The 26865-nt window shown below is 33.8% G+C and overlaps 1 protein-coding gene across 1 annotated transcript; it reads left to right on the forward strand.

Moving 5' to 3' along the window:
* Positions 1–24497: 24497 nt before the first annotated feature.
* LOC133320878 (piggyBac transposable element-derived protein 2-like) lies at positions 24498–26640 on the forward strand. Its single transcript, XM_061529910.1, has one exon. The coding sequence runs from the start codon at positions 24814–24816 to the stop codon at positions 26620–26622; it is 1809 nt and encodes a 602-aa protein (XP_061385894.1). The 5' UTR covers positions 24498–24813; the 3' UTR covers positions 26623–26640.
* Positions 26641–26865: the final 225 nt, after the last annotated feature.

Genomic DNA, 26865 nt, shown 5'->3' on the forward strand with positions numbered 1-26865 from the left:
GCTTATCCGCTACGTCACGGACTCCAAGACTACCTCGGATAAATGTGTTACGTATACGGTCAGCTCGCGTTACGCCACACATCCACCTCAGCATCTTCATCTCCGTGACGTGAAGCTCCTGAGTGTGCCTGGACAGTGTTGGCCAACATTCGCTTCCATATAAGAGAACCGGTCGGATTATGCTCTTGTATATTATTCCCTTGAGCTTGGTAGGTATTCTGCGATCGCAGACCACACCTGTGACCTCACGCCATTTCGCCCAAGCAGCGCTGATCCGGGCTTGGACATCGTGATCGATGCCTCCGGACTCATGCAGAATAGATCCAAGGTACCTGAACTTTTCCGACTTAACGGCTGGTTCAGGACCTATATGGATAGTGCAAGAGTCCGGGCTTCCGCAAGCCATGTACTCGGTCTTCGTCACATTTAGTTTAAGACCACCGTTCTCAAGCGTACCCTTCCAGAGGTTCACTCTTCGCTCTAGCGTCAACCTGCTCTCATCAATGAGCGCTATGTCATCGGCATACATCATCAGCCATGGAGGCTGTTCCTGGATGTTAGCCGAGACAGTGTCCAGCACTACATTGAACAAGAAGGGGCTAAGAGCCGAGCCTTGGTGAACCCCTACTGAGATCGGAAAGGGTTTTGTATCGCCAACAGCAGTCCTAACCATTGAAACGGAATCGCGGTACATGTCTCTAATGATGTCAATATAGGCCTCAGGGATGCCTTTGAATCGCAATGCCCACCAGATACATTTACGAGGAACGCAGTCAAAGGCCTTCTGCAGATCTAGGAATGCGACATGCAGAGCTCTCCTTTTTTCCCTGTATGCCTCCATCAGAGTTCTGATGGCAAAGATGGCGTCCAAGGTGCCCGATCCTGGCTGAAATCCATATTGACATTCCGAGACAGTACGCTCTCGGCGGAGCCTGAGGTCGATCATACGCTCAAAGAGCTTCATGGTATGACTCATGATCTTAACGCCCCTATAACTACCACAATCTTGAACACTGCCCCTGCCTTTGTATATAGGGGTAATGTAACTATAACGCCACTGATGTGGCATAGTCCCAGTGTTCAAGACGCGGTTAAAAAGGTCCGTCAGTATGAGCACACCAAGAGAGCCCAATGATTTCCACGCTTCGATCGGAATATCGTCAGGTCCCACCGCTTTCCGATTCTTCATGCGTCGAAGACAATTCCGAGTTTCGTCAGGTGTTATCGGGGCAATAAGTCCAAGATTAGGAGGTATTTCGGTTGGAAGACTGCACGGATGCTGAGTATTTAGCAACTCCTTGAAGTAGCATCTCCATCTCTCCTTCACAGAGGCATGATTACACAGCAACGTGCCTTGGGAATCTTTGAAGCTAAGACATTTTGCGATATCTTGCGTCGCCTTATCCCGAGCTCGTGCCAATTTGTAAATGAGCTTCTGCCCCTCCGCAGTTTCAAGTGTATCATATAATGGTGATAACCTATCACTGCGGGCTCTGGCAACAGCCCTTTTACTGGCACGTTTCGCTGCTATGTACTCTAGTCTGTCTTCAGGAGAGTTTGATTGCTGCCACTTCTTAAAGGCAGTCTTCTTTTCACGAATCACCTCCTGCACTTCGTCATTCCACCACCATGTCTCCTTGTCAATGACCCGTCCTCCCTTAGAAAGGCCTAGAACTCGTTTACCTGCTGTGATAATTGCTGACTGGGCTCGATCCCAAACTTCCTGAGCAGTTTCGGTATTAGTCGACAGATTTTGACTCTCAACCTCTGCCCGAAAGCTGGTCTGCATCGTTCCATTCAGCAACCACCACCTGATGCGAGGCTTACGTTTCTCGGCCACTTTCTTTTTCGGGGTAACGACATAGTCCATGACAAGAAGTCGATGTTGGGCCGTCAGGCTTTCACCAGGAATGACTTTACAGTTAGTCACCTTGCTGATATGACACCGTCTGATCAGCAGATAATCTATTTGGGTTGAGTGGGACCCGCTCTTATACGTGATAAGGTGCTGTGGAGTCTTTTGGAAGAACGTGTTCACGACGGCTAAGTCAGACGCATTACAGGTTCTGAGAATATTTTCTCCCTCTGCATTGCGGCGACCATAACCAAAACCACCGTGTACACGGTCAAACGTTTCCGCAGCCCTACCTACGTGGCCATTTAAGTCCCCCCCAACTATGATTACTTCAGCAGCTGGTATAGCACGTAGAACCTCTTCAAATTGCTCCCAGAATGACTCTTTTTCGGACCCGCTACATCCAGCCTGAGGAGTATAAGCACTGATCAAGTTAGTAATCACTCCCTCGACCAGTACCCGCACCCGCATCAGGCGGTCGCAGCGACGATCAACTTCAAGAAGACCATTCCGAAGCTCCTCAGATAGCACTACCGCTACACCAGCTTTACCTGAAGGCGACCCAGTGTATATCAGCCGGTAACCCTGTCCGATGTTCCGAGACTTATTGCCCTTCCAGCGAGTTTCCTGGAGGAACGCACACTGGACCCCACGGCTCATGAGTACATCTGCGAGTTCTCTGCATCGTCCAGTTAGAGAGCCAATATTCCACGTTGCAAAGCGGAGTTTCCTTTGGGGTACTAACGTCTTTAGCCGTGCCCGTACTTGACACGGTAGCCCTTGCCCACTTATCGCAGGTGTAGGGCGATGTGCCTGCGCGTCGTTCATCGGCGACGCCCTAGCCGTACCCAGTCCATAAACTTTTGCAACCATAAGAGTGGCGGGAGTGGTTTTAACGGAGCGACTGCCGTCTGACCTCCAAAACCCCGTTTTACGGGTAAAACCAGGAAAGGAAAAGATAGAGAATGGGGGAAAGAGGTTAGGAAGGGGAATGAGGGGGGGTACAGGACACCACCTTCATGGAATGAGGATAGAGGTATGAAAGTGGAGGCTCGAGGATCCGGGGTCGCGTACCCGTATGCCCAAGGCTAAATATCGGAAAAATACTTAGTAGGACACCTTCTGGATTTTCATCGTATAACTGTATAAAATGTTAAATGTGTGTTTTAAAGGTAGTTGACCAAGACGCGTCTTACACCATTCAAACGCATAAAATACTAATAGCATAAAACGTGGAGATAAACGGTTATATAACGCTCTCCGTGCGAAGGTAGAGTTGTATAAATATTCAAGTTTCAATATAAATGCTCTCAAGTTTGTTTTTTGTTTTCCGATAATGGCTTTATCCAAACAAAGCTATCTCATCGGTATTTGTCTGCTTCCACGCTACGAGTAAGTTTCAAATATTAGAACTTTACTGTTTTAAATGAGAATATTCCACAGTGAACTAATTCTAAGGTTTTTTACTAAATTTTACATTGTTCATTATAAAACTACTACTTTTAAACAATGACATTATAATAAAAATTCAAGATACGAGTTGTAACAAATCAAAAAAATAAAAATAAAGGAACTAGTAGTAGTAAGGAATATATTATATTCACTTGGGCCACCTTGACAAGTTATGTTTGTCTTGTTATAAATATTATCGGTGTAAGATAAATCAAAAATATGAACTTTAGTCTTTACATTAGGCGAATGAAAAAAGTAATGCACAAGCTTCAAAACTATTAAAATTACTTTTGAATTGAATATGTCTTTACTCGTATCTTGAATGTTTAACTGAAATAATATCCTCCAATGCAGCACACATCAGCCCCACACATAAATGTACGTATTTTTATCCACTGCAACATTCCCGATGGTTAGTCCATTTTAATTTTTGCGTGAAAACACGAAGCTATAATAGTACAAAATTACTTCTTGTTTACAAAGGTAATTGTTTCTAAGGTTGAAAATACTAAATAAAAAAAATATTAAAAAGAAACATCCAACAAAATCCTTATGGCTATCCATTAAAGTATATAAAACAATTGAAGAGAGTTGAGCTAAGAATATTGCCTTGTTTCCTTAAACAGGTTTAATTAATCTTTGCTTTTTCACAAAAAATAAGCAACGTTTACTTAGGCACAAAATAATGTTAGATATTATTAAATTTAAAAACTTTTTATTTGTACATGTGTTTGTTAGACTTTACTAATATTATCCAACTAATTTTAAATGCCAGAGTTTTTCGAGATGTACGGATATATGAATAAATGTACCGATGTAGGCAGGTGTAAGTGCATTCTTATATTGATCTATCTGATTTCGATTAAACTTTACAATAATGTTACTAAAATATGAGAATAAGACATATGGTATAATTTGTTCCTGATTTCTGTCTAGATTCTACGTTATCATTGAACAATTATATGATTATACCATATACATGTCGTCGCCGGGTTGTTACCATATCTATTAATGGATAGTGTTTGATGATAAAACTTTAAATTAAGAACGTAGTCTCAATAAATTATTAAAACCTTTTTTTCTATTGTACACCCTCCTGTCAAGTATGTAAATCATATAAAATTTATCAGATAAGATTTTTATCTGTATAAACGTTGCAATTTTTTCCTAAATATTATTCATTGGAACAGTATTAGAGAGTCCATTCCTGTTAAAATTTCCTAGTATGATTCCTTGGTTGGTTAAATTGCTATTTGATTTAAATACAATAATTAGAGAGTAATCTTAGCGAAACTCGACTCAGCTAGAGGATAGGGACATTTAAATTATATCAATGTCTGGGATAACTAAATTACTAAGGATATTGAACACGAAGATCAAAAGGGTCGCAACGTGCACTTAAGATACGGAGTTTCTCTTATGAATTAATAAAACTAAAAATTTAAATAGTACAAATCCCAGAGGATATTTGTGATTTGGCGTCTAGATCAGACATATTAATGGGCGCGTTGTGTTACTAGAGCTTACGGTTCCTTGGAAAACCAACATTCCCAAAGACCATCAAGGACAATAAGAGTTACGAGCTCACTTAACGAACTCACTAAGAATAGGTTCGTCGTAAATTTGTACGTGATAGAAGTAGGAGCGAGAGGTATAACAGCTAAATCTCTCTACAACCTACTAAAAGACTTGGGTATTTTCAGAACTACATAACATCAATTCATTCTTACAACATATTTTGAAGGGAGCCCTAGTGTGTTCGTTTTGGTTAGGTAGAGAGAGAATCTTGGACGGTGGAGGTGAGCAGTTAGGGCTCGTTAGATAAAAGTCCCTAAAACTTACACCTGGGTCGCCAGCCCTAGGTACTGTTGAAGCTCCTCTCCTTGCAATGCGATGGACTCGGCAACCGCGCGGTGAATCCATGGAATGCTGTCAAATTCCGTCTCACCAAATGCTAGCATTGTTTCAAAATGGTGACGTGTTTTGGAGGTTTTATAAGTAAATAGTTTTTATTTTAGTTTTTTTAAGAGTGAAACCGCTGGCTAAAATAAGTTCTACAACAATATATATTATAAATTCCAGTCACCCGAGATTCAGACCATAATGATGATTCTAGCGGTTAATGGCGTGATATCATTTTGTAGTGATTGTGAAACGATACGCTTACAATAATGATGCATTGTTCAAGTTATATTCATACATAGCCTTTTGTTAAGACACATTATAAATGTAATATGATCGACATTTATGTGGAAAATGTTTCTGATGCAATATATATGTAATGAATATTTTTTTTAATAGATTTTCAAGTCTTTTAAATATATTATTAGAAAATTTAATAATATTGTTCCTGTAATTGCACATCAATCATTGAAGAAAATCAGTGATAGGTACTTATTTATGAAAAGACATTAGATTTCAGATCTGATTTCCCTGTATCCGTCTCATCATTCTTACATTAGATGACAGAAATGTGTTCACGTGCCAAAATAGTCTTCAATTATTCAGGAAAATTATAGTGACTTGACACATACCACTGAAAGATAATATAGTTTTTTTCACTTATTTATTAAAAATTCTCAAAAATTTAACACAAACGTGATCTATAAATTTTTATAACTTATCAATAAACTAGAGATACCCTCTAGTTCTTGGATCACGTTTAGAAACGATTTACTAAAACTATAGACAGTTCATTCATTATGTGATCTATAAAAGACAGATTTGTCGTTCCCTTTATCACTGACAGTGAGAAATTGTTTCTGTTAACGAATAAAGTATGAGTAGAATATTAATATTAAATGTCAAAGCAATTTGATGTACAAACATTTAATACTACGGGCATGTTTTTCTTATATTTTGATTAATATATCAACGTTCTTATGAATGTTTTCAAATTTATCTTGATATGAAAAATATGCTTAATATTTTTGCTTGATTACTTGATTTAATCTTAACTTCTGTAACTTCTGAATATACGAATAGACATGATTGCCCTTAAAACTTTAACTCTCGGTTTGCTTATATTTTAGTCTAGAACTTCTAATACTTCATCACTGTCGTAATATACACATTACACAGACAAAGCTGGATGGTTTCAATTACTTGTTATGAGCCACTCATAGGACGAACAGATCAAAAACAAGCGGACGTTGACTCAACTCACATAAAAGACTGTAATTTCTCTTTTTTTATCTTTTCATAACAAATGAAAGTCTTTACAATCCAACGATCCTTTAAGTTTTAAATTTATGAAACTTTCATATTTATCATTTCAGTTTATTTAAATCTATTCACATAATGTAATGAAGTGTAAGTTTTAACAAAGGCAAGAAAACGGCTCCGAAAACATAAAAAGTTTTGATTAATTATATCACTTTGAATAGTGAATAAAAGAAGTAGATTTTAAAGTTCCATCAGTCACTACAAAGCCTTATATTATGTGACTAAAACATAACAAAACTTTATTTTTATATCTATTTTAATAAAAAAATAATCATGTAGTGTATTCTATCACAACGCGGCCATTAATATCATCTTTAATGAAAACCAAATCGTGTATAATGCCAAAATATATTTGGCAAGCATTATTATTGGTTGTTACTCATATAATAACACTCGTACAATAAAAATATAATAAGATAGCAATATTATTTTCTATCGAATGATGTTGTAATTAGCTAATGGACAGTCAGATACCGCAGACAGTTACTTCTCACATAAAAATAATATTCGAACTTCTTATCTGACTAAATACTTTTTATCTGAAAAATTTAATATTAATATTCTGGTAAAGTAGAACTGTTTGTAAGCTAGATTAAGTGAAATGTTTTCTAGCATATGTAAACATAAATTGTATTTGCTGTTGTTAAAATAGAATATATAAAAGATGCTAAAATTTTATGATTTGAATGTGATTATTACAAAAAAATCATTCTACTTATAGTGTTTTATTTTCACAGAGCACAGAATAATATTATTTTTATTAGTGCTTACAAGCTAAGCTGAGCCATGCAAGGTCTTTTCATTAAAAACATGTCAATATAATATTCAATTTTTATAAAACAAACCTTATGCTTTTTTCTAACATTTTAAAAGTTGTTACTGATTTGAGTTGTACCTCTAATGATTAATTCCATTTCGACGTGTCTGGACCCGATCCACAACATTTTGATATTTAAAATTTTTTGCACTTTTCAACACGAAATCTAATAACAGTCGTTTCTAACGTAGTCTGTATCGGTGGGGTCAAAGAGAAATTGAGACTACCCTTTTGCTGCATATAGGCCTATCAAATAGTTAAAAGGAAAATTTTAACTTTTTATAACAAAAGTGTCAAATAAAAATGCGTCTGACAAAAGTGAAACCCTGAGCTCCAGAAGCATCGATTAGGACTTGGAACAGTACATAGATATAAACTTGATTACTAAATGTTACAAGATTTTAAATATAAAGTATGTTTTCTTTAATTATTTGAATGAAAATTTCAATTAAAATGCCATTGATTTTTTTACAAAATAAAATAGTTTGTAAGTCACCAAATTAACCATAAACATGTCAAGTGTACGTATTATATCGAAATTAACTTAATTTTACACAAATCCTTAATGAATTATAATTATCGATTATATATTTTTATTATGTTATGATATGTTGAATAAAAAACCAAAGGTTTTATTTCCATTATTAAATGCTTATTTAATTTCGTCTTGTGTTTTATCCTTCTTGAAAACAAATCTTTTTTATTTATAACTCACCTCGCTTATATTCTTCAGAAGCAAGAAAAATATTTGCCAAAAAGCAGTTATCGATTAGACTAATATTATGTTTATAACTCATTAATTAACTGTATTTGTTAAAGATTTATGCTGGTATGTAGAACCACAAATTAATAACAAAGCCAAGATTTGTATGTTCAGTTTATCTTATTAATTAGACGAATATATTATAACAAGTGCTGTAATGACGTATTCATTAAGACGAATACGTAAGAATGTTTTTGCATAAGCTAACATATTAATATTTTCTATTTTAATTGATTTTGGGAATAAGGAGATGGCAGAAAAGGGTGGGAAAAAAGGGTGGGCAATCGTCTGTCACAATCATTGGAAGAAACGTAGCCATTAAAGACTACTTCACGCCGATCTTCTATGAGAAGGTGATACTTCTCCGGTCGAGCCAGCAAATGTTCGAGCTTTAGTTAGTCGACCATAGCTAGGTTCTACAGACATTCTTCTTGAAATTAAATATCGTCGATAACTATTTCAAACTAAGTTTAGGTATGAAACTATCTGTCATTGCAGATGATCAGTTTTATTTAAATGAACTCCTATTGACATTACTTTATGTCTTCCTTTATTCGACCTTCTCTTGGAGCATATACTTTAATAGTAATATTTACCTGGATGCAGGCAATTAATTTTTAGTTCTGCGTAATTAAACGCTTTATTATATTAATATATCTTAGTAGAAATTTAGGAATTTTGTTACATATGTTGGTATTTATGATAGAAAATTAAATTTATATTAATATTAACTTTATCTTAAGTTACAGAAATCAGGAATTCTTTTCAATTAACAAAACTGTTCTAAGAGCGTTTCGGCCATGAAAATAATTAATGTCTGTTTTGTTGTAACAAAAAAACTGTCAAGAGAAATCCAATAAAATTACCTGGCTTAGTTTTAGTTACTTAATATATTTCAGTATTTACCTCTGTATGGAAATTATTGAGCGCATAAACTTGGTACTGAAAGTTATGAGTATTGTAAGACGTTAAGGTAAGGTCTATTTAATTCAAGTCACGACGTTGGAAATAGATGGGGAGAGGCCTCGTTAGGTGAATTACGACCCACCCCAGACATCTTGACCTAAAGGATTCCATATTACAGTGGAATTTGAATAAAATATACTTTTATACTACATGGTACATTTTTCTTTGTCATTTTCAGTGTCATTGTTTTTTGCTACTCTACATATTGTAAAAATGTTACTATTATAAAACCACAAAAGTGTTGTTTTACGTTTATTAACATAACGATTAATACTACGTTTTCCAACTGTGAAGCTACGGTTAGATAGACTTATAAATATGTTTTTTTTTTTATGCCTAAGGAGGCAATCGCGCAGATGGCTTACCTGATGGAGGTAATACCATCGCCCATGGTCATCCGCAACGTAGTTTAGCGGATGTGTTGTCACCCTTGATTGGGGAACGGGGGGAGGAATGGGTGGGAAAAAGGGAAAGGGCAGGAAAGGATGGGAAAAGGGAACGGGCAACCGACTCTCTCACTCATCGGACAAAACGCAGCCATTGAAGACCACTTCACGCCGATATTCTGTGAAAGCCTGGTACTACCCCGGTCGATCTAGCCCATGTGGGAGCTGCAGTAACTTGACCACAGCTAAGCTCTACCACCTCAGAAAAAAGTCTTGAATCCAGACGAATATTGAAGCTAATAATACCCAATTACATGTATACACTAGAAGAACAATTACTACTTTAACATTTCAAATTGTGTAATTTCCCAAAATATAGTAGTAACATTTTTGAACTCGTTATTCTCGTAAACTTTGTAAGTAAATTGTACCTTCATGAAAGCTGGACTGATCTTGGATAATATAAATTGAAGCTTCAAAAATTGTTTACAACTTTTGTCATATTCATTATTTGTTAAAGAAAATTATTAGCTATTTTTTATGTGGCAAGTCTTTAAAGTATAACGTTCATTCGCTGTACAAAAAAATACAGCAAATTTTTCGAATTCTGTTATAAACCATGCATAATGTATTTATAATGCATAATACATTATCAACATTTGGGGCGAAACGAATAACCAATTATCTAAAGCGGGATATCATAAATTATTCAGATTAAGTATCTAGAGCGTTGGAGCTTCGCACATATCTACTGCAATATAGTTCTTTACATTGTTTAGATTTCAATTGAAGGTTATTTTTTCCTTCCTATAATTACACATTGTCTTCTTTTTACGCCATACAATTCTTTTACAGGTATTATATTCTATATTTTAAAATATAATTAAAAGTAAAATTGATAGTTTATACAATTTTTTCTATTCTACGCCAAATATTTTATGTTGTAAAATATATTTTTCTAACTGAACTGTCAAGTTAAGGGCCATTAAGAAGATTTATCTTCAATAAAATGTATATTAGAATGATATCGAAATTAGTTCAGGTCAAATGTGCAACAAAATTATAATCCAGCTATCTTCAAATAAGATAACATTTATTATTCTTATTTCGTTAGGGCACTGCCTGATTTAACCGCTTGAGATGGTTAGCTGGTTACTATAAGGATAAGATCTTGAATAAGCTGTCACTGTTTTATCAAAAAAAAAATCATAATAGTACTTCGTCTTTGAAATTACTAATGCTAACAAACTTGCAAAAAAACACTATCTAATCTGTAACTTCACTTTAATATTAAAAAAAAGTAATCTTTAATTACTATTAAAAATTTTTTTTTTGATGTCAACTAAAGCTGGAAATTTTATGCACAACTTTAACAAAACAAATCCGCAGCTGAAGCACATAGAATTATCTTTGCTAAAGACTTTTTAGTAACAATTCTCTGTCGGATACAAGTAGAAAATGTTTCTGATATTCGTTCAAATATCGTGCAATAACCACTGAAATCTGGGTTGAAAATACTTCAGTTTTTTTTTAAATAAATGATTGTAAATAAATATGTCGAATAATATCACTAAGAATTTGGATTTTTTAAAAAGGTGAATGTTTTGCATATTTACATTTCACATAAAATTGAAAATCAATAACAGCGAAAGCTTTTTAAAATTTTCTTTTTAATTTTCGTATTAGAATAGAGCAAACATACACATAATAAATACAATCAATCAGATGATAGACAAATGCAATATCTCCGTAGAATTTTTATAAACATTACTGTTGCAAACACCCAAGATGTCTCTCACATGATAGAAATATTATTGAAGACATCTAATAAAGTCATCACCATGTAAAATCATATTTTAATTGTCATTAAGTATTTACATACATATAAGTATTAACTGATTACTACTTACAATTAGATCATGGTCGGTAGTAAAACACTGCGAAAGCTGTCTGTTGATAAGATCAATGTGAAATGAAGTAAAACTTTGTAACTTCGTTAAAAAATAAAGAAATATTGTCGCAATTTAATTCTATTAGACATTTATTGTTCGAGAGCACTTTCAACTCGATATCTTTTACTAACTTTAATATTAATAAAGGGTAAATAAAATTAATATAAGAAAAATATATAAAGTAATTTACCAATCATGCTTTTAGACTTATATGATATTAAAGTATTCATCCACTATCAGAACATAAATCATTTATAATAGCAGCAATTGATTTAGTTATCTAACACAGATCTGTTACAACGCTCGTGTCATCCGCATTGAATTAATCTTATTTAAGAATTTGTCTTATTCATAATCCGATATAATGAAATGTAATTTTTTCAATCACAATCGTTAGCCCAATCAAACATTTTGAGACACATAAATAATATCGAAAACACAATGTGTAATTATTATTTTCTTACCACTTTTTCTTTCTCAAAGTCCAATATCATCTTGACACTGAATTAAACAATGTTTCTGTTAATATAATAACAATAATCAATTATTTGAAATAATTTTGTACATCTACAACAGCTGTTAACATTTTGTGGAATAACAATTACATAGAACTACGTTAGTAGTGTGCAATGTTAATAAAAATTAAATAAAAAGATATCAGAGACAACAAAACAAAAATAAATGATCAAAATTATAATATTATTGATAAATAGAAAAGTGGCATTATACAAATGTAATAAGTAATAATTAATTAAAAAAAAAAACATTTTCTTAACAAGAAGTGCTTATTTGGGGTCAATGTGTGCTTAACAATTTTATTCATGTTTGATATTTTTTATTTAGTGTATATCGCACTAAGTACATATCACGATTAAAGACGTGAAATTTTGCATCTTCAGCTGTAAACTTTGTCATTAAAGGGTCAACTTCTATGTGTACCTCACTCCTATGAAAAAAGCAGCAGATTAATACTATGTATGTTTTATACAACCTGAAATGTCTGAGAATGAATGATATACATATTCCACAAAACTGGAATACAAAGGATTATTTGAAAAAAAAAAATTCAAATATCCTTAGTAAAAGCAACCACATTGATGGTGCCGGAAGGAAGAATTTAGTGGCGATAAATTAGAGCTCATGCATTACGTCAGTTGTAACTTATACATAAACAACGGTATTAATGACTCGTTTATTATTTAGCGCGGGTTAAAACTGAATTGAGGTCAACGATACATAACTAGAACCGATGACGTTATTACAAAACCTCACACAACAAATGTTTCAGTTCATGAATTCGATAAAAGTTTTAGTGTTCATTTAATATTGAATTTTTTGTTACATAAGTTAAGTCTTTTTTTTTTCAATATAAGTTAATTTAAAAATCTATCCAATGCAAAGTTAAATATTAATATATTTTTTTAATTCAATAACTGGCCGTGCGCTCTTGGTTAATTTTTGAAGCGATTGACACGTGTCACTTGACATTTTTTCTTGAAATTTTTTTTATAACATAATACACCTGTATAAAATGAGTTGGTTTCTGACCAAACTGTTGCAAATATGATTACAAAATTTTCTTGACACCATTCGATGGTATCTCGGTTATTTATTATAATATCGGTCCAACAGTCACACCACGCACGAGTTCATCGTTTCCATTCAACTCGGTTATCAAGCGTGAATACAGATCGCAATAATGAAAATAATTAACGAGTCATTTAAATAGTTAGTAGTGAGCGAATTGATGGCAAATTTATAATTTAACTGAAATATATTTACATTTCTTTAACGTTAAATATTTGTGCTATAAATAAAAAGACTATTGAAAACTCCGGCGTTATATTGTGCAATGATTTATTAGATATAAAGAACATTATTTTTTATTAGATATAAAGAACACATAAAATTTATTTAAACTTCAGTTATTTTATTATAACAACACATTAAAATCAACAAATATAAAATTGAATGCAATGTTAATGTGTTGTGTTATTAAAGACATAAAATGAGTTTGTTCAAAAAATAATAAAATATATTACGGTTTATTCTCTGAATTGAAACTTAACTAACGAATCTGTCCTTCTGTTTCTAAAGTCGTGACTGGAATTATTTATGACTCGTCTCGTGTATTCAGATTTAGATGTACCTAGTATTATAATATATCCAAATGAAATAAAAGACAATTATGTACATGTGTTTTGCCTTAAAAATAAGTTCATCTCTAAACACAAATTTCCAAAAGGACTGGTGACTAAATATAAATTTGTTAGGTTGTAGAGCCTAGTTGTGGTCAATTTACTGCAGCGCGAACATGGGCTGGCTCGACCGGGGAAGTACCACCATCTCACAAAAAAACGGCGTGAAGTAGCCTTTAGTGGCTGCGTTTCGTTCGATGAATGAGAGAGCCGGCTGCCCTATCCCCTTTCCCACCTTTTTCTGCTATTTCCTTATTCCTTTTTCCTCAACAATCAAGGTTGAAAAGGTATCTGCAACATATATGTTGTGGATGCGTTGCTGTCCATGTCCATGGGCGACGTTGGTTGATGTTCATGAGCGACGGACACTACTGCCCATTAAGTAGGTCGCCTGCTCGTTCCCCGCCGGGTGCCACCCTTCTCATAGGAGGAGGGAGGGTCAGGGTGAGCCCGACCATGAAATATCTGGGGCTCACCCTTGACGGAGGGTGGACCTTCGTGCCCCATTTCAGGGAGTTGGGGCCGAAGGTCATGAGGACGGCAGGTGCGCTGGGGAAATTCCTCCCGAACCTCGGAGGACCCAGCGCAGCTTGCAGGCGGCTATACTCTGGGGTCTGTCGGAGTATAGCCACGTACGGTGCTCCCGTTTGGGCTGATCGACCGATGAGCCGCGGGGTCAAGGCTCTACTGCGCTCGGCGCAAAGGGCACCCGCGGTGAGGGTGTTTAGGGGGTACCGTACGGTCTCCTGGGCCGCAGCGACGGCTCTTGCTGGCGATCCGCCCTGGGATCTTGTGGCGTCGGTTCTCGCCGAGGTGTTCTCTTACGTCTCGGGTAGGAGGGCTCTCGGAGAGAACCCTTCGTCAGAGGAGATCCGGGCGGTTCGCCGGCAGGGGGAGTCGCGCCTTATGCGGGAGTGGGGGGAGGACCTGGCTGGCCAGCCGTACGGTAAACGTACAGCGGCTGCGCTCCGTCCGGTCCTAGAGCGTTGGATGAGGCGGAAACGCAAACCCCTTACTTTCCGTCTGACGCAGGTTTTCACCGGGCACGGCTGTTTCGGTGACTACTTGTGTCGGGTGGCCAGGAGAGAGCCGGGAGGAGGCTGCCATGAGTGCGGCGCTGCGGTGGACTCAGCCCAGCACACCCTCGAGGTGTGCCCGAGATGGGCTGCGCAGCGCCAAGACCTTGTGGCGGCGCTCGGCGGAGTGGGCTTGTCGCTTTCGAGTGTCGCGGAGAAGATGCTTGAGAGTGACAGGTCCTGGATGGCGGTGTCCTCCTTCTGTGAGACGGTTATGTCCACGAAGGAGGCATCTGAGCGGGAACGGGAGGTTGCGGCTGATGCACCCTCCCTCCGCAGACGACGGACGGGGGCGCGCCGGGGGCGATATCAACGCCTCCTCCAATAGCGCCCCTGCACTCCGGGCTGGGGTCGGGCTGGTAACCCGGCTCCTGTGAAAGCCCGGCGTCGTCGGGGCGGTCCTAATTGCCGGGATCACCCCCTTTCTCCGAGGGAGTAAGTCCGGTCTTTGCCAGGACCGGCCAGTCGCTGGTGTGCCCTGTCGCTGACAGATCCGGGGTGCACCAACATAGCGGCCGATGGCTTTCGCAGTGGTTTTAGGGACCTGCCCAGGTCGAGTCTCACACATCCTCTCCGGCCCCACCAAGGCCGGTGAGACGGCTCGTAAAAAGAGTTTCCCTGCGTCATCAAAAAAAAAAAAAAAAAGAAAAAGGTCGCCTGCTCGTTTGCTAATAACCTGAAAGCCTAAAAAATACCAAAAACTAAGGTATTGGTGACGTCAGTTATGCTGACGTCACACTTTTTACAAACAATGAAGTGGTTCTATATCCGACATATATGATTTTTTAATTTTAAACCGAACAGAGTTATTTTATGTAGATTAACAATTGACAATAAACTTATATCGTTAATACTATAATTTTAAACTTAGCAATTTTTGATTTTCACATGTTTTTATTGGTAAGAACTACTTTATGACGTATCAATAACAATTGTGTAATTCGTGTAATTAATCTGAGAAAATAAAAAATAAAAAACAAGAAAGACGTAAACAATTTCGAGAAAAAAATCACTTTATCAACAACACTCACACAAGATTCCCGAAATATTTCCTTTATATAAATTATTATAAGAATTGTATCTACTATATTATCATTTTAATTTATTCCAACAAAACATTTTTGCATCTTCTTCTGAGAATCGTACTTTTTGATTCAAAACTCTGTATTTTTGGTACCCCTAAAGATTTTTGCAGAATTTAATTCCAATCCTTAAAGTACATACACTATGAAACTTTTAACATCTCTGCTGTTAGTACAACGGAAGGATTGTAAAGCTAAAGCTTAATAAGTAATAAAATAAACTAAATAAGTAAAATCATATGTCTTTGGAACATTTAATGTGATGCATAGAATCGGTTAAAAATAAAACATTGTTTAAAATAACACTTAGCTCTATGTTTTAAATTATTTATGTAAATATTAGAACTTAAAAAGATACATTTGAATTAAAATTGATTAAATATCAATAACGGTAGATGGCATGAAATCCACAAAGGCTTGTCTATAAGGAAAATAAATAAACATAATGATTTATTTATAGAAGAGTTCTTAGAAGTTTTTTTTCTTTTATGCTTAATAATTATCATCTAATTAAAAGGGGAATAAAAGATGACTTATCTAAAAATGTACAATACTACCAATACTACTACCTTTTATATGGAAAAAAGGTAATTCTTAGTAACATTTCAAAAAAGTAAAGACTTGATAAATATGCTTGTATGATTATACGAAGAACAACCTGCAATAATTTTCTATACAAATTACAATCTAGGTAAGGGTATGTTCACACTTGCTTTTACGTTTCTGGACTACGGTTCTGAATGCATCTTCTTACAGATTCTCAGAAAACACTGTTATAAATTCTATTTATATCTAAAAGATTTTTCCACTATCCCTATTTAATGTACTCCAAAGAAGCAACACTCTGTAGATTACTTCACAACTATTATCAACCCACAGATGGAAACCATAAAATAAGTTGAGCAGCGATGTTAGTAGACTAAATAATGCATTATAAATCTTATACCTAAGAATCAATAATAATATCCACACACAAATGTTTAATTTACTCCCGCCTAAACACTATTTACTGTACGATTGAAAGGTTTCTGTTACTTTAATAAATGTATAAAAAAAGTTCACTCATAAGTCGAATAACAGTAAAGGAAATTGTGTAAGCAGAAGAAGATTAGGAATGTTACAAATACTGAAATGTCTATATGAGATATAATAAAATATTTGCCATGAGTGAAATTTAAATTATTTTTTTTTTTACGTATATATTTTGCATTAGTTGTTTTTTATTGAGTAAATACTATTTTTAAACCTCATATTGATTAAAGAAAAAAATATTGTAAATCTAATACACTTACAATTAAAACGAATAAATATTAATATTGGAAAATTAGATCAAAATTTATTATCAATATAGTGTCTGTTGTGTAATGACTTAAACTAGCCGGTAATATGTCCATGTTTTTGTAATCTATATAAATCTCTGGGGAGTTTGTTGGGTTTCTCTCGATCCCACGTCGCGCCAATAAATTGAAAACTTTGACGCTTATTCAATGACCCAACGCCGATTTTTATTACATTATACAAAAATATTCCATAGATTACATTTCACAAACATCTGTCTTTATATTAATTAGGGTATATTGAATTTCTTTAGGGGTGAAGTCCCTCATTATCTATGTCATCAAACGGATCTCTCATCTTTTTTTAAATTTAACATTTTTTTACTGTAATCCTGACAACTCTCTTTTAAACTGTTACTTTCTTAAAGAAAAAGTTAAGATAAAAAAGTGGTAGTCGGAATTCCAATTAATGTTTTTCAGCTTTCAGCTTTTCAGTGAAATTTGATATCTCTTGGGATAAAATTGATTCATTTAATTATAGAAGTGTTCATTAGAAATAAAATATCCGAACCAATGAGTGAAAATCATAACAATATTAAATATAAAATACGAAAAAATATACCAGTATATTTTCTGCTCGTACCTATTATCATCGCTTGGTTAAGGTGACAGACTTTTTTTCCTCTCAATTAAACAAAATATTCTAGTTTTATTTATGAATACAACTGCCAAGTAAATAAGACTACTAAGAATACTAAGTTCAGTGAAAGACATAATTGTTGTGGATGTGGAGAAAATTATTAAGAAACTCGTCTCTGCGAAGACTGCTTTCTAAGACATGTGTTCTAAATGCGGTACAGAGAAAGGCTGTCTAACGTAAGATTTAAGATTAAAATCTATACTACGAATTGACAGATTACAGATATGGCCATCTTTCCTATAATGCTTTGGGAGAGATGATTAAAAAAAAATATATATCTTTTTAAGTAATCTCTGTAGACACTGTTATTTTGTTATTATAATTTCAAAGTCGATTGTTTAAATTTTAATTACAAAAATAAAATTCTATAAAAATATGTAAGGTTTTATTTTACAGCATCAGAAAAACTCTGGCCAACTACTCCGGTCTTACCCTAAATAAAAATAAAATAAATAAGACTTCACAGTGCTACAATTTATAGATATATTCAATAATTTAACAAATATAAAAATCTATTAATTTTTATACTTAATATAAAGAATTGAACATTTCATATTTTATTGTTTAACCAAGCAACCTTTATGTTCCCAAAATCGTTTTTTGTTCAACATAGTCCCCCTTTAAAGTTTTCCCTTATTCCAATTTTTTTTCCACTTTAACATTTTAAGCGTGCTTGTTTTTTAAACTCATCTGCCTAACTTGTGCTTGTTTCATATTATATATTTATTTTATGTGATTGTGAGGTACTTGACATAATTTTTGGTTTAGTCGTTTTCATCCAAAGTTCTGCCATTTTTGTAGTATCGGTAGGATGTTGGATTAAGATAATGTAAGATGTAATAGATGTAAGATATAGGATGTAGTATATCTTGTTTATGAAATCACAGGTCAATGGTTATAATATAGCTGTTTGTTTATTCATCGGCGTCTTAAGAGATGAGCCGCCTTACATCTAGTCTCGGCTAGAACTAACTAACTAACTTAACTCTAAGTACAAGTACCTTATTTTTATACCTGGGTCTCACCAAGCTCGTACTGACTTAATAAGAACAATCCACATTGTTCCCAAGTATGAGAACAATACACATTCCATTCCCACGCAATCTTGTCTTTTAGCTATTCTACTTATTTAACGATTCACAAAACATCTTGCACATTTCAGCCCACATCTATACACAGTATGCCCAAAATGCTCAAAGCTCTAATCCTATGATTTACTTACAGTAAACATCAAAGTGAAACTTAAATACTAAAGTACGCAGAATAACTTGAATTGCTATTTTATAATTCCACATTTTGTATCCGACTGATATTTTTTAAATATAAGTTGTACCTTTTAGAACCATCTGAAAAAAGGTCATCTTCGAAGAGTAAAGAAATTTCAATTTTTCACAGTTTAAATTTAGTCCATTTTTTTGTAAACATTTAGCCTCACACATTTATTAATGTTTAAACTATAGCAGACTTTATTCATCATCATCATCAGCCTATCGAGGCCCACTGCTAAGCAAAGGCCTCTTCTGACATGGAGAAGGTTAGAGCATTAATCACCACGCTTGCTCAAGACGGGTTGGCGATTTCAATCCTAGAATTTAAAATTATAAGACCAGGTATCCTCACGATGTCTTCCTTCACCGTCTGTCAGTGGTGTCTAAATACTCTTAGAAAGTACATATGAAAAGATCACATTGGCACTTGCCAGGTTTCGAAACCGCGCCCTCACGTGTGGGAGGCGGGCCTTTAACCTCCAGGCCACCACGACTTTATTGTAATTAGAAAATCGTTGATAAAATATTGCATTTTGGAATTTTGTAATATTCTTCCAAAAACACGATATCATGTTGGTTGTAGCTCCCAGCTTTGGTCAAGTTACTACAGCTCGAACATGGACTGGCTCGACTGGGGAAGAACCACCCTCTCACGGAAGATTGGTGTCAAGTATTATGTAACTTAAGTAGCTGCATTTTTTCCGATGAGTGAGAAAGCCGATTGCTCTTTTCCTTTTTCCACCCTTTCCTGCCATTTCCCTTACCCTTTCCCTATCTTTTATTTCATATTACTCGTTGCACTCTCTGTTTATGCAGTAAAACTGTATTCTCTGTCAATATAATATGATGGAATGTATCAGTTAACATAGACACTAGTACGGCTACCTAAGATTTTAATAGTTCATTCGTTATTTGATTAATATCATGGATCTTGGCTTTTGTCTGTGTATTCATAGCGCTCTCCATTTCTTGCTTTTGTATTTTAGGCGTCGGTTTAGAACCAAATGCGTCTCTGTTCGCATTTTTTATAAGTTAAATTTCTTACAGCCATGATACTTCTACTCTACTTGAAAAGAAAACAAGTAGTCATGTTGTTCAAAAAATCTGCTATGAATTCAGCTAAAAAAATACACATTTATTATTACGTACGTATTATATAATTATCATTTTGTGCACAGTTTTTGTTTTCATCATAAATTATATTTACTTGTTTAAATCTAAACAATACTCGCATGTTGTGAAATATAAAGTTACATGAAATATGCTTACAAAAGGTTCCATTATTATTTATTAATTTAAATATTTATAAGTTTAAATTTAAATTATAAATCTGATATTCCTTTAATTTTTTATAATCATATAGTAGTAGTTATATAAATTATGGAGTGACATTTGTTGCATTGCCTTATCAAGGCTGCACCGTAACAGGTATTCCAAGTAATATATTCGTTGTCTTTACTTATTTTAATCCAAATTCCAGCGAATACGTCTAATTAACAAACGCAGTATACATTAAATATCAATATTAACACTGTGGCTTTTAGCTTTTACTAAACTTACACTGGCATGTTCAAGATATCTATATAAAATGTGATTATTCATGTTTATTTTTAACATGTTTGTATATATAATATGTTTTTTATAGTATTACATAGTTAATAGTACATATAATATATAAATAAAGTTTTTTACAAAACTAAATACTAAAGTGAGGAATAATATAAATTTGGATTAAAAATGATTATAGCTATTAACAATAAAAAGTGTGTAAGAAATAATAAATTCCATCCCAGAATAATATGGAAGCATAAAGCATAGAAATAGTATCATTTTTCAACGAGTTCGTGGTAGTAAAATATATCCATTTTTATGAAATAAGAACAGGAATAAATCAGTTACTCATATGTAGATGGACTGAGTCTTGTATTATTTTATATTTTTATTTTTATTACTCTTTATGAAGTAAGGAATACCATGAATAAATCTTGCGCTTTAAAAAGATGTAAACTTACTTATTTTGAGTAAAATTAATATGATATCTAATTAATGGAAATGAACTATATGTTACAAGAAAATAAAGTACTCTTGGAGATAGGACGCCATGAATTTTATTTCGCTCGAATTAAAGCAGCTTGAACAGGATAGTAACTCTGTCTTACAGAATTACACATTACACTGACCTCACGCATATTCCATCGCAGTGAACGAAACGATAAGTGAGCGTAGCCTTGTGTAAGTAGACAGACTGTCTCGCGTAAATAGTGGTAGTATGAGTCAAAAGAAGGGCAAAAATTTGTGGTTTATCACTTATAAGATTGTATTCACTTCAGTGTAGAAGCAGGGCATCTTTATATCCGGAAAGGAAAACCACTGCGAAATATTTTGCTTATAAAAAAATTACTATTATTAGATTATATACATTATTATTATTTTTGGATAGATTGGATAAAGAAGACAAGCAAAGACGTGTAAATAAATCAACATGGAGTTCTAAGAAGTGTTGGATATTTTTATAAGTAATTTAAATTTAACTGTCTATTAAAAAAGATGCATATTATTATTCACGGTGTTAAGTTTGTGCAAGTGTACATTATTTTTTTCTGATAAATGGTTCTAGATAGCAACAAAACAAAAACTCCGTTTCGAATATTGCAAAAGGTAGTGCTAGCGCTAGATCAATTAAAAAATAATACACAAATTTCTCTTGAGAATAAAATTCGCAAACAAAAATGTGTATGTCAAATGCCGCACTGTTTTCAATCTACAAAAATTGTCACAGATCCGAAATTCCATGAAACTATAATAGCATTTTCTTTTATTTTAGAATCTACTGGATTGTAAAATTATATGAATGCACTTAAAATATGTCGCGCCGACAGCCTTCTCGTATCGAAAATATTCCTTTTCGTGTATTCGTTCATTATAATTGTTTTCAAATTACCCACTTCACCGATGTTAATAATTTTATTAATACATCAGTTGATTAGTTTTTCCAAGTACCCACAATTGTAATACAGAATTTACCATATAAAAGTCCAAGCATAATCGTACTGAACTCATTCTACATTGGTCGCTCTTAGGAGCCACAGTGGTAGAATCTCTGCTATACAATTCTTGACATTCATTGTAAGAATTTTACAATTCTTGACATTCATTGTAAGAATTTGTTAGCAACAAAAAAGTATCATTTTGAGTAAAGACTATCTTTGCTTCGAAATGGAAGCCTGTCCATCGTCATCGGTACTTAACGCCCAGACTCGAAAGCCTTTTAAAGGACTAGGGTCTTGGCCAAGGTTCCACGAGGATCCCCTCGCTCTCACAAATACATTAGCTATGTATTTGACGTTTATTCAAAGAAGCCCGAGCTTGTTTATGATTAGTTCGTTTATTAAAGAGTTTAGTTACCTTTTAGCTTTACCTGCCCAGCTTTTTATTTTTACCAAATTATATTGGAATGAATAAAAATGTACTCGTTACAAAAGGAAAAGAAAATGTAAAAAAAAAATATAAAATTATTGATCTAATCTCTTTTAATCAACAATAAATAGGAAACAATAAATTGTAAGCATTAGGTAATATCTTAAAAAAATTATAATTACATATACTACTAACATTTTTTTTATGGCTAAATATTTCTTGAATAATCACATACTCCCACTATGTGTTTATTCCAATATTATTTGTATAGATTCTAAGATGTTCATTAAGTACACTTGTTAATAAAAACATATTTTTCCTGATACACTGGATGAGAGGATTGATTTCAAGCCGTTTTCGTGACGTACGTTTTAGCTCGAGTCAAGATGTTTGAAATGAAACACGACTTGGATTTTAAAATCCCATATCACAACAATTGAATTCACGTGAGGTCGTATTATTGCCACTCAGCTGTTTATGGCTTGACGTGATTCTCATAACGCCGGTGAGACGCGGAGGGGTGTATCCTATAGAAATAGCAAGGGTATTGTGCTTTTAGCAGGCATTTTACAGAAGCAGCTATGCAATTATTAAATTTCGAGATAAAGTCAAAACATTTAAATTTATAATGAAATGTAATATTAGTATTGATATCCGATTTATATTATATGTAAACATTATAAAATTATAATGTGTAAAATAATACCTCTTCTGATTAATAGGTTTTATTTTTAATGAATCTAAACAAAAACAGCATTTTGCATATTAAATAATTAAATGCTGTTCATTTTTTTTTGTTCTATACCTCTACTTAATAAACAACGTGAATCGTAGGTCGTGCAAGCTAATCATTTATATGATAAGGTTATTTTGTATGTCAATGCAAGCTAAAATAATAATTTTCGAATGATACGTCATGAATCTTAGTTCATAGTTTTTTTGGTCGATCTTAAGACTCGTGTCTGCGGTAATTTACATAAGTAACCTGCCTCGAAGCGTCCGACGAGACGCTTTGTTAGATTTATGCTTTACCGATACTAAGCTTTAAATGTTTAATCTACAAGATTTATGCCTTTACTGTTGTTAACATAAAACTATATAGTACAAAATGTTCATCAAATATATATATCTTTTCTGGATACAACTTCAATTATGCAAAGGCTTAAAAAATAAATTAGACTTATATGAAATTACAAAATGGCGAGAGTGTCTTTAAATTCATATCTGTTAAGATTAAAAAAAAGACTTGGTTTTAATGTAAAACTATATGCAAATCAATCAAAAGAGTCGTCTTATCATAATTTTTATTAATTATAACGATTCACATAAATAGTATCTTAATAATTTAATGACTGGAATATCTATCATTAGGTACATCACAGGAAATTCACGACAAATTTTGTTCAATATAAAAGTTACAGTTTGAGATTTTAAGATTTTTTTTTATATCTATAATGTTTTTGTAAATTAAGCTTTTTCGACTTTAAGTTTTTGAAAATTAAAAAAAACTATAATTTTTAAATCGAAGAACAAACTATAGTTAGAAAACTAAGAATGCTTGATTATTCTGTATCTATAAGTTCACCACACTTACTTTATTTTTTCGTTTTTGAGCTACATTAAAACAATCAAATTACAAACTTCAATAAAATTATTGAAATCGTTATCACAAGCTGATTCAGTGAACAATGACTGTATATTTTAAAAAACAATGTTAGGACAGCTGTATCTACCCATATTGAAGAAAAGAAATTAGCAAAATAAATACTATGAATCTGTAATTCTGTTAATGTTGCAGAAATGACATCAATCTCGACCTAAACATCGTAGTGTTTTTTTAACAATAATAGTTATTGACTTATGAAGATATAATTTGACATAAAAAAACGTCGCTTATAATATTATTTGAATAAACAAGGTTAAAATACCTATCAAATATAGAAACTTCTCCTTTTTGAAGTCGGTTTAACCCTTAACTTGGTAAGGTACATTAGACTGTACATACATTTCAAAAAAAATTTACTGTTTAAATAATAATACTTTTTTGTTTTGTTTTTATTAAAAATATTACTAAATAATTTAGAATTAGTAGAAAAATATTTTCGTTGTTGCAACACTGAACAACACATGTCAAATTCAAAATGGCTTCGAAACAACAAAGTGTTGGCGGGACCCGGGTAAGTTTTTGCGTTATAAATTACTTTTTAGCTCAAAAACTAATAAAAAATGGTGTGTTATTTGATCTAAAAACTATGTATTACTCAAAAAGTGGTTTTATGCGTTACTGTGTCAATTTTTATGGCCGATTTTGGTTGAAACAAATGTATGTACACTGCACTGCACGTTGCCAATAACGCACTAAAATACTAAAAATGAACTATGGTAACCACGCTGTACATTGCTAAGTTTACACAGTTTTTGTTTTTCAACGAATCGGCAGTTTTTGTTTATTTATTTTTTTACCTTCTCATAAAAACTGTCTGCTTTGAACTTTTTTTTTTCTTTTTCCGCCTGCAGAACTTACAACTAACTCGCGCCCATAAGATCTTGGCTTTGGTACCCGCTCAAAACGCATGCTCTGACGATAGTTCCACATCTGATGAGGAAGCAAATGCTTATATACCGCCTTCACCAGATACCTCTGATCCACCTTCAATAGCATCATCACTAAATTATCAATGGTTAAAAGCAGTATTTCGTCACAATGTATCTCTTGAAGAAAACTTATACAATCTCCATCAAACACAAATAGAGACAGTACTGGATTATTTTTATTTCTTTTTTTCTCCTGACTTAATTACTGACATTGTTTATAATACAAATTTATATGCAGTTGAACAACTAGGTCGATCTATTCAGCTGACAGAAGATGAGATTAAAAGCTTCCTGGCCATTCAAATCATGATGGGTATAGTACAGATGCCAGCTTATACTGACTATTGGGCAAGAAAAACAAGATACCCTCTCATTGCTGATCTTATGCCTCTCAAAAAGTATCAACAAATACGTCGATATATTCATTTTGTTGATAATACTTTGCAAGATTCAGACCGTTATTTCAAGATTCGCCCCCTAATGGAGAAAATACGCAAAAATTTTCTGAAAATTGAAGAAGAAGGAAAATATTCCATTGACGAGATGATGATACCTTATAAAGGTCGTAAAGCAGGTAAACGAAAGCAGTACATAAAAATGAAACCTAAGAAATGGGGGTTTAAGAATTTTGTCCGTGCGGGTGTTTCGGGTATCATCTACGATTTTATTCTGTATGGTGGCGACGATACCTTTCGTGGACTGACTTTTTCAGAGAAAGAAGCTACAATTGGTTTAGGAGGTATGGTAGTGCTTGCATTGTGTCAAACTATAAAGAAAAAGCCGGCCATTGTGTATGCTGATAACTTTTTTATGTCGCCTGAACTAACATATATTCTGCGGGAAGAATACGGGATCCTTAGTCTAGGAACAATAAGGACTAATCGTCTCAGAGGCTGTCAAGAGTTATTGCCAACTGACAAACAATTAAAAAAGAAGAAACGCGGTTCTAGCGCCCAGGTGGTTTGCAATAAGAATAAGTTGGCAGTCGTAAAGTGGAACGACAATAAAGTGGTTACACTTATTAGCACCTACATAGACTCGTACCCCTTAGAAACAATCAAACGATACGATAAGGATGAGAAAAAGAAAGTAGATGTAGAATGTCCTCAAGTGGTCAAACATTACAACAAACATATGGGAGGGGTCGATTTAGCAGATATGTTGATATCGTTATATAGAACTCCCTTCAAAAGTCACCGTTGGTACTTGGGAATATTTTCACAACTTGTTGATATGTGTATAAATAACGCTTGGCTCCTACATAGAAGAGATGGGAAGAAGACTTCATTGAAAGATTTCAGATTTGAATTGTTTGATGGGTTGTCTAAGTCTAATAGAATAGGAACAAACCAAAACGTTACAGACGATATAGGCGAGAATCTGAAAATCCATAAACCAGTCTCAGTCCGACCAACTGATAGCGTCAGATTTGATAACACAGGTCATCTTCCAGAAGCAGGTAATGAAACAATGCGTTGCAAATATTGTAAGAGTGGAAGAACATCTGTCTACTGTATAAAATGTAACGTACATTTGTGTTTTGTTGTGGGAAAAATAAAACGTAATTGCTTTCGTAATTTTCACCTAAAATAATAAAGAATAATTTAAATATTTCCTCCTTTTTTTGAAATAAATTTATAATAACCTGAATAATGTAATTCATTATGTCCTTGGTAGTGTACACCAAAATGTACAAACAATTTATTTATAATATTTCTGTAAAATTGGCAGTGTACATTGTGATGTACTTAAGTTTTCTCGAAACCTAGGATACCTAGATTTTTATTTTTATTTTTCTCAAGTTGTCCATTCATAAATTAAACAAAATTTATCAAT

Source organism: Danaus plexippus, chromosome 6 (genome assembly GCF_018135715.1).
Source record: "Danaus plexippus chromosome 6, MEX_DaPlex, whole genome shotgun sequence".
In the NCBI taxonomy this organism is placed as follows: domain Eukaryota; kingdom Metazoa; phylum Arthropoda; class Insecta; order Lepidoptera; family Nymphalidae; genus Danaus; species Danaus plexippus.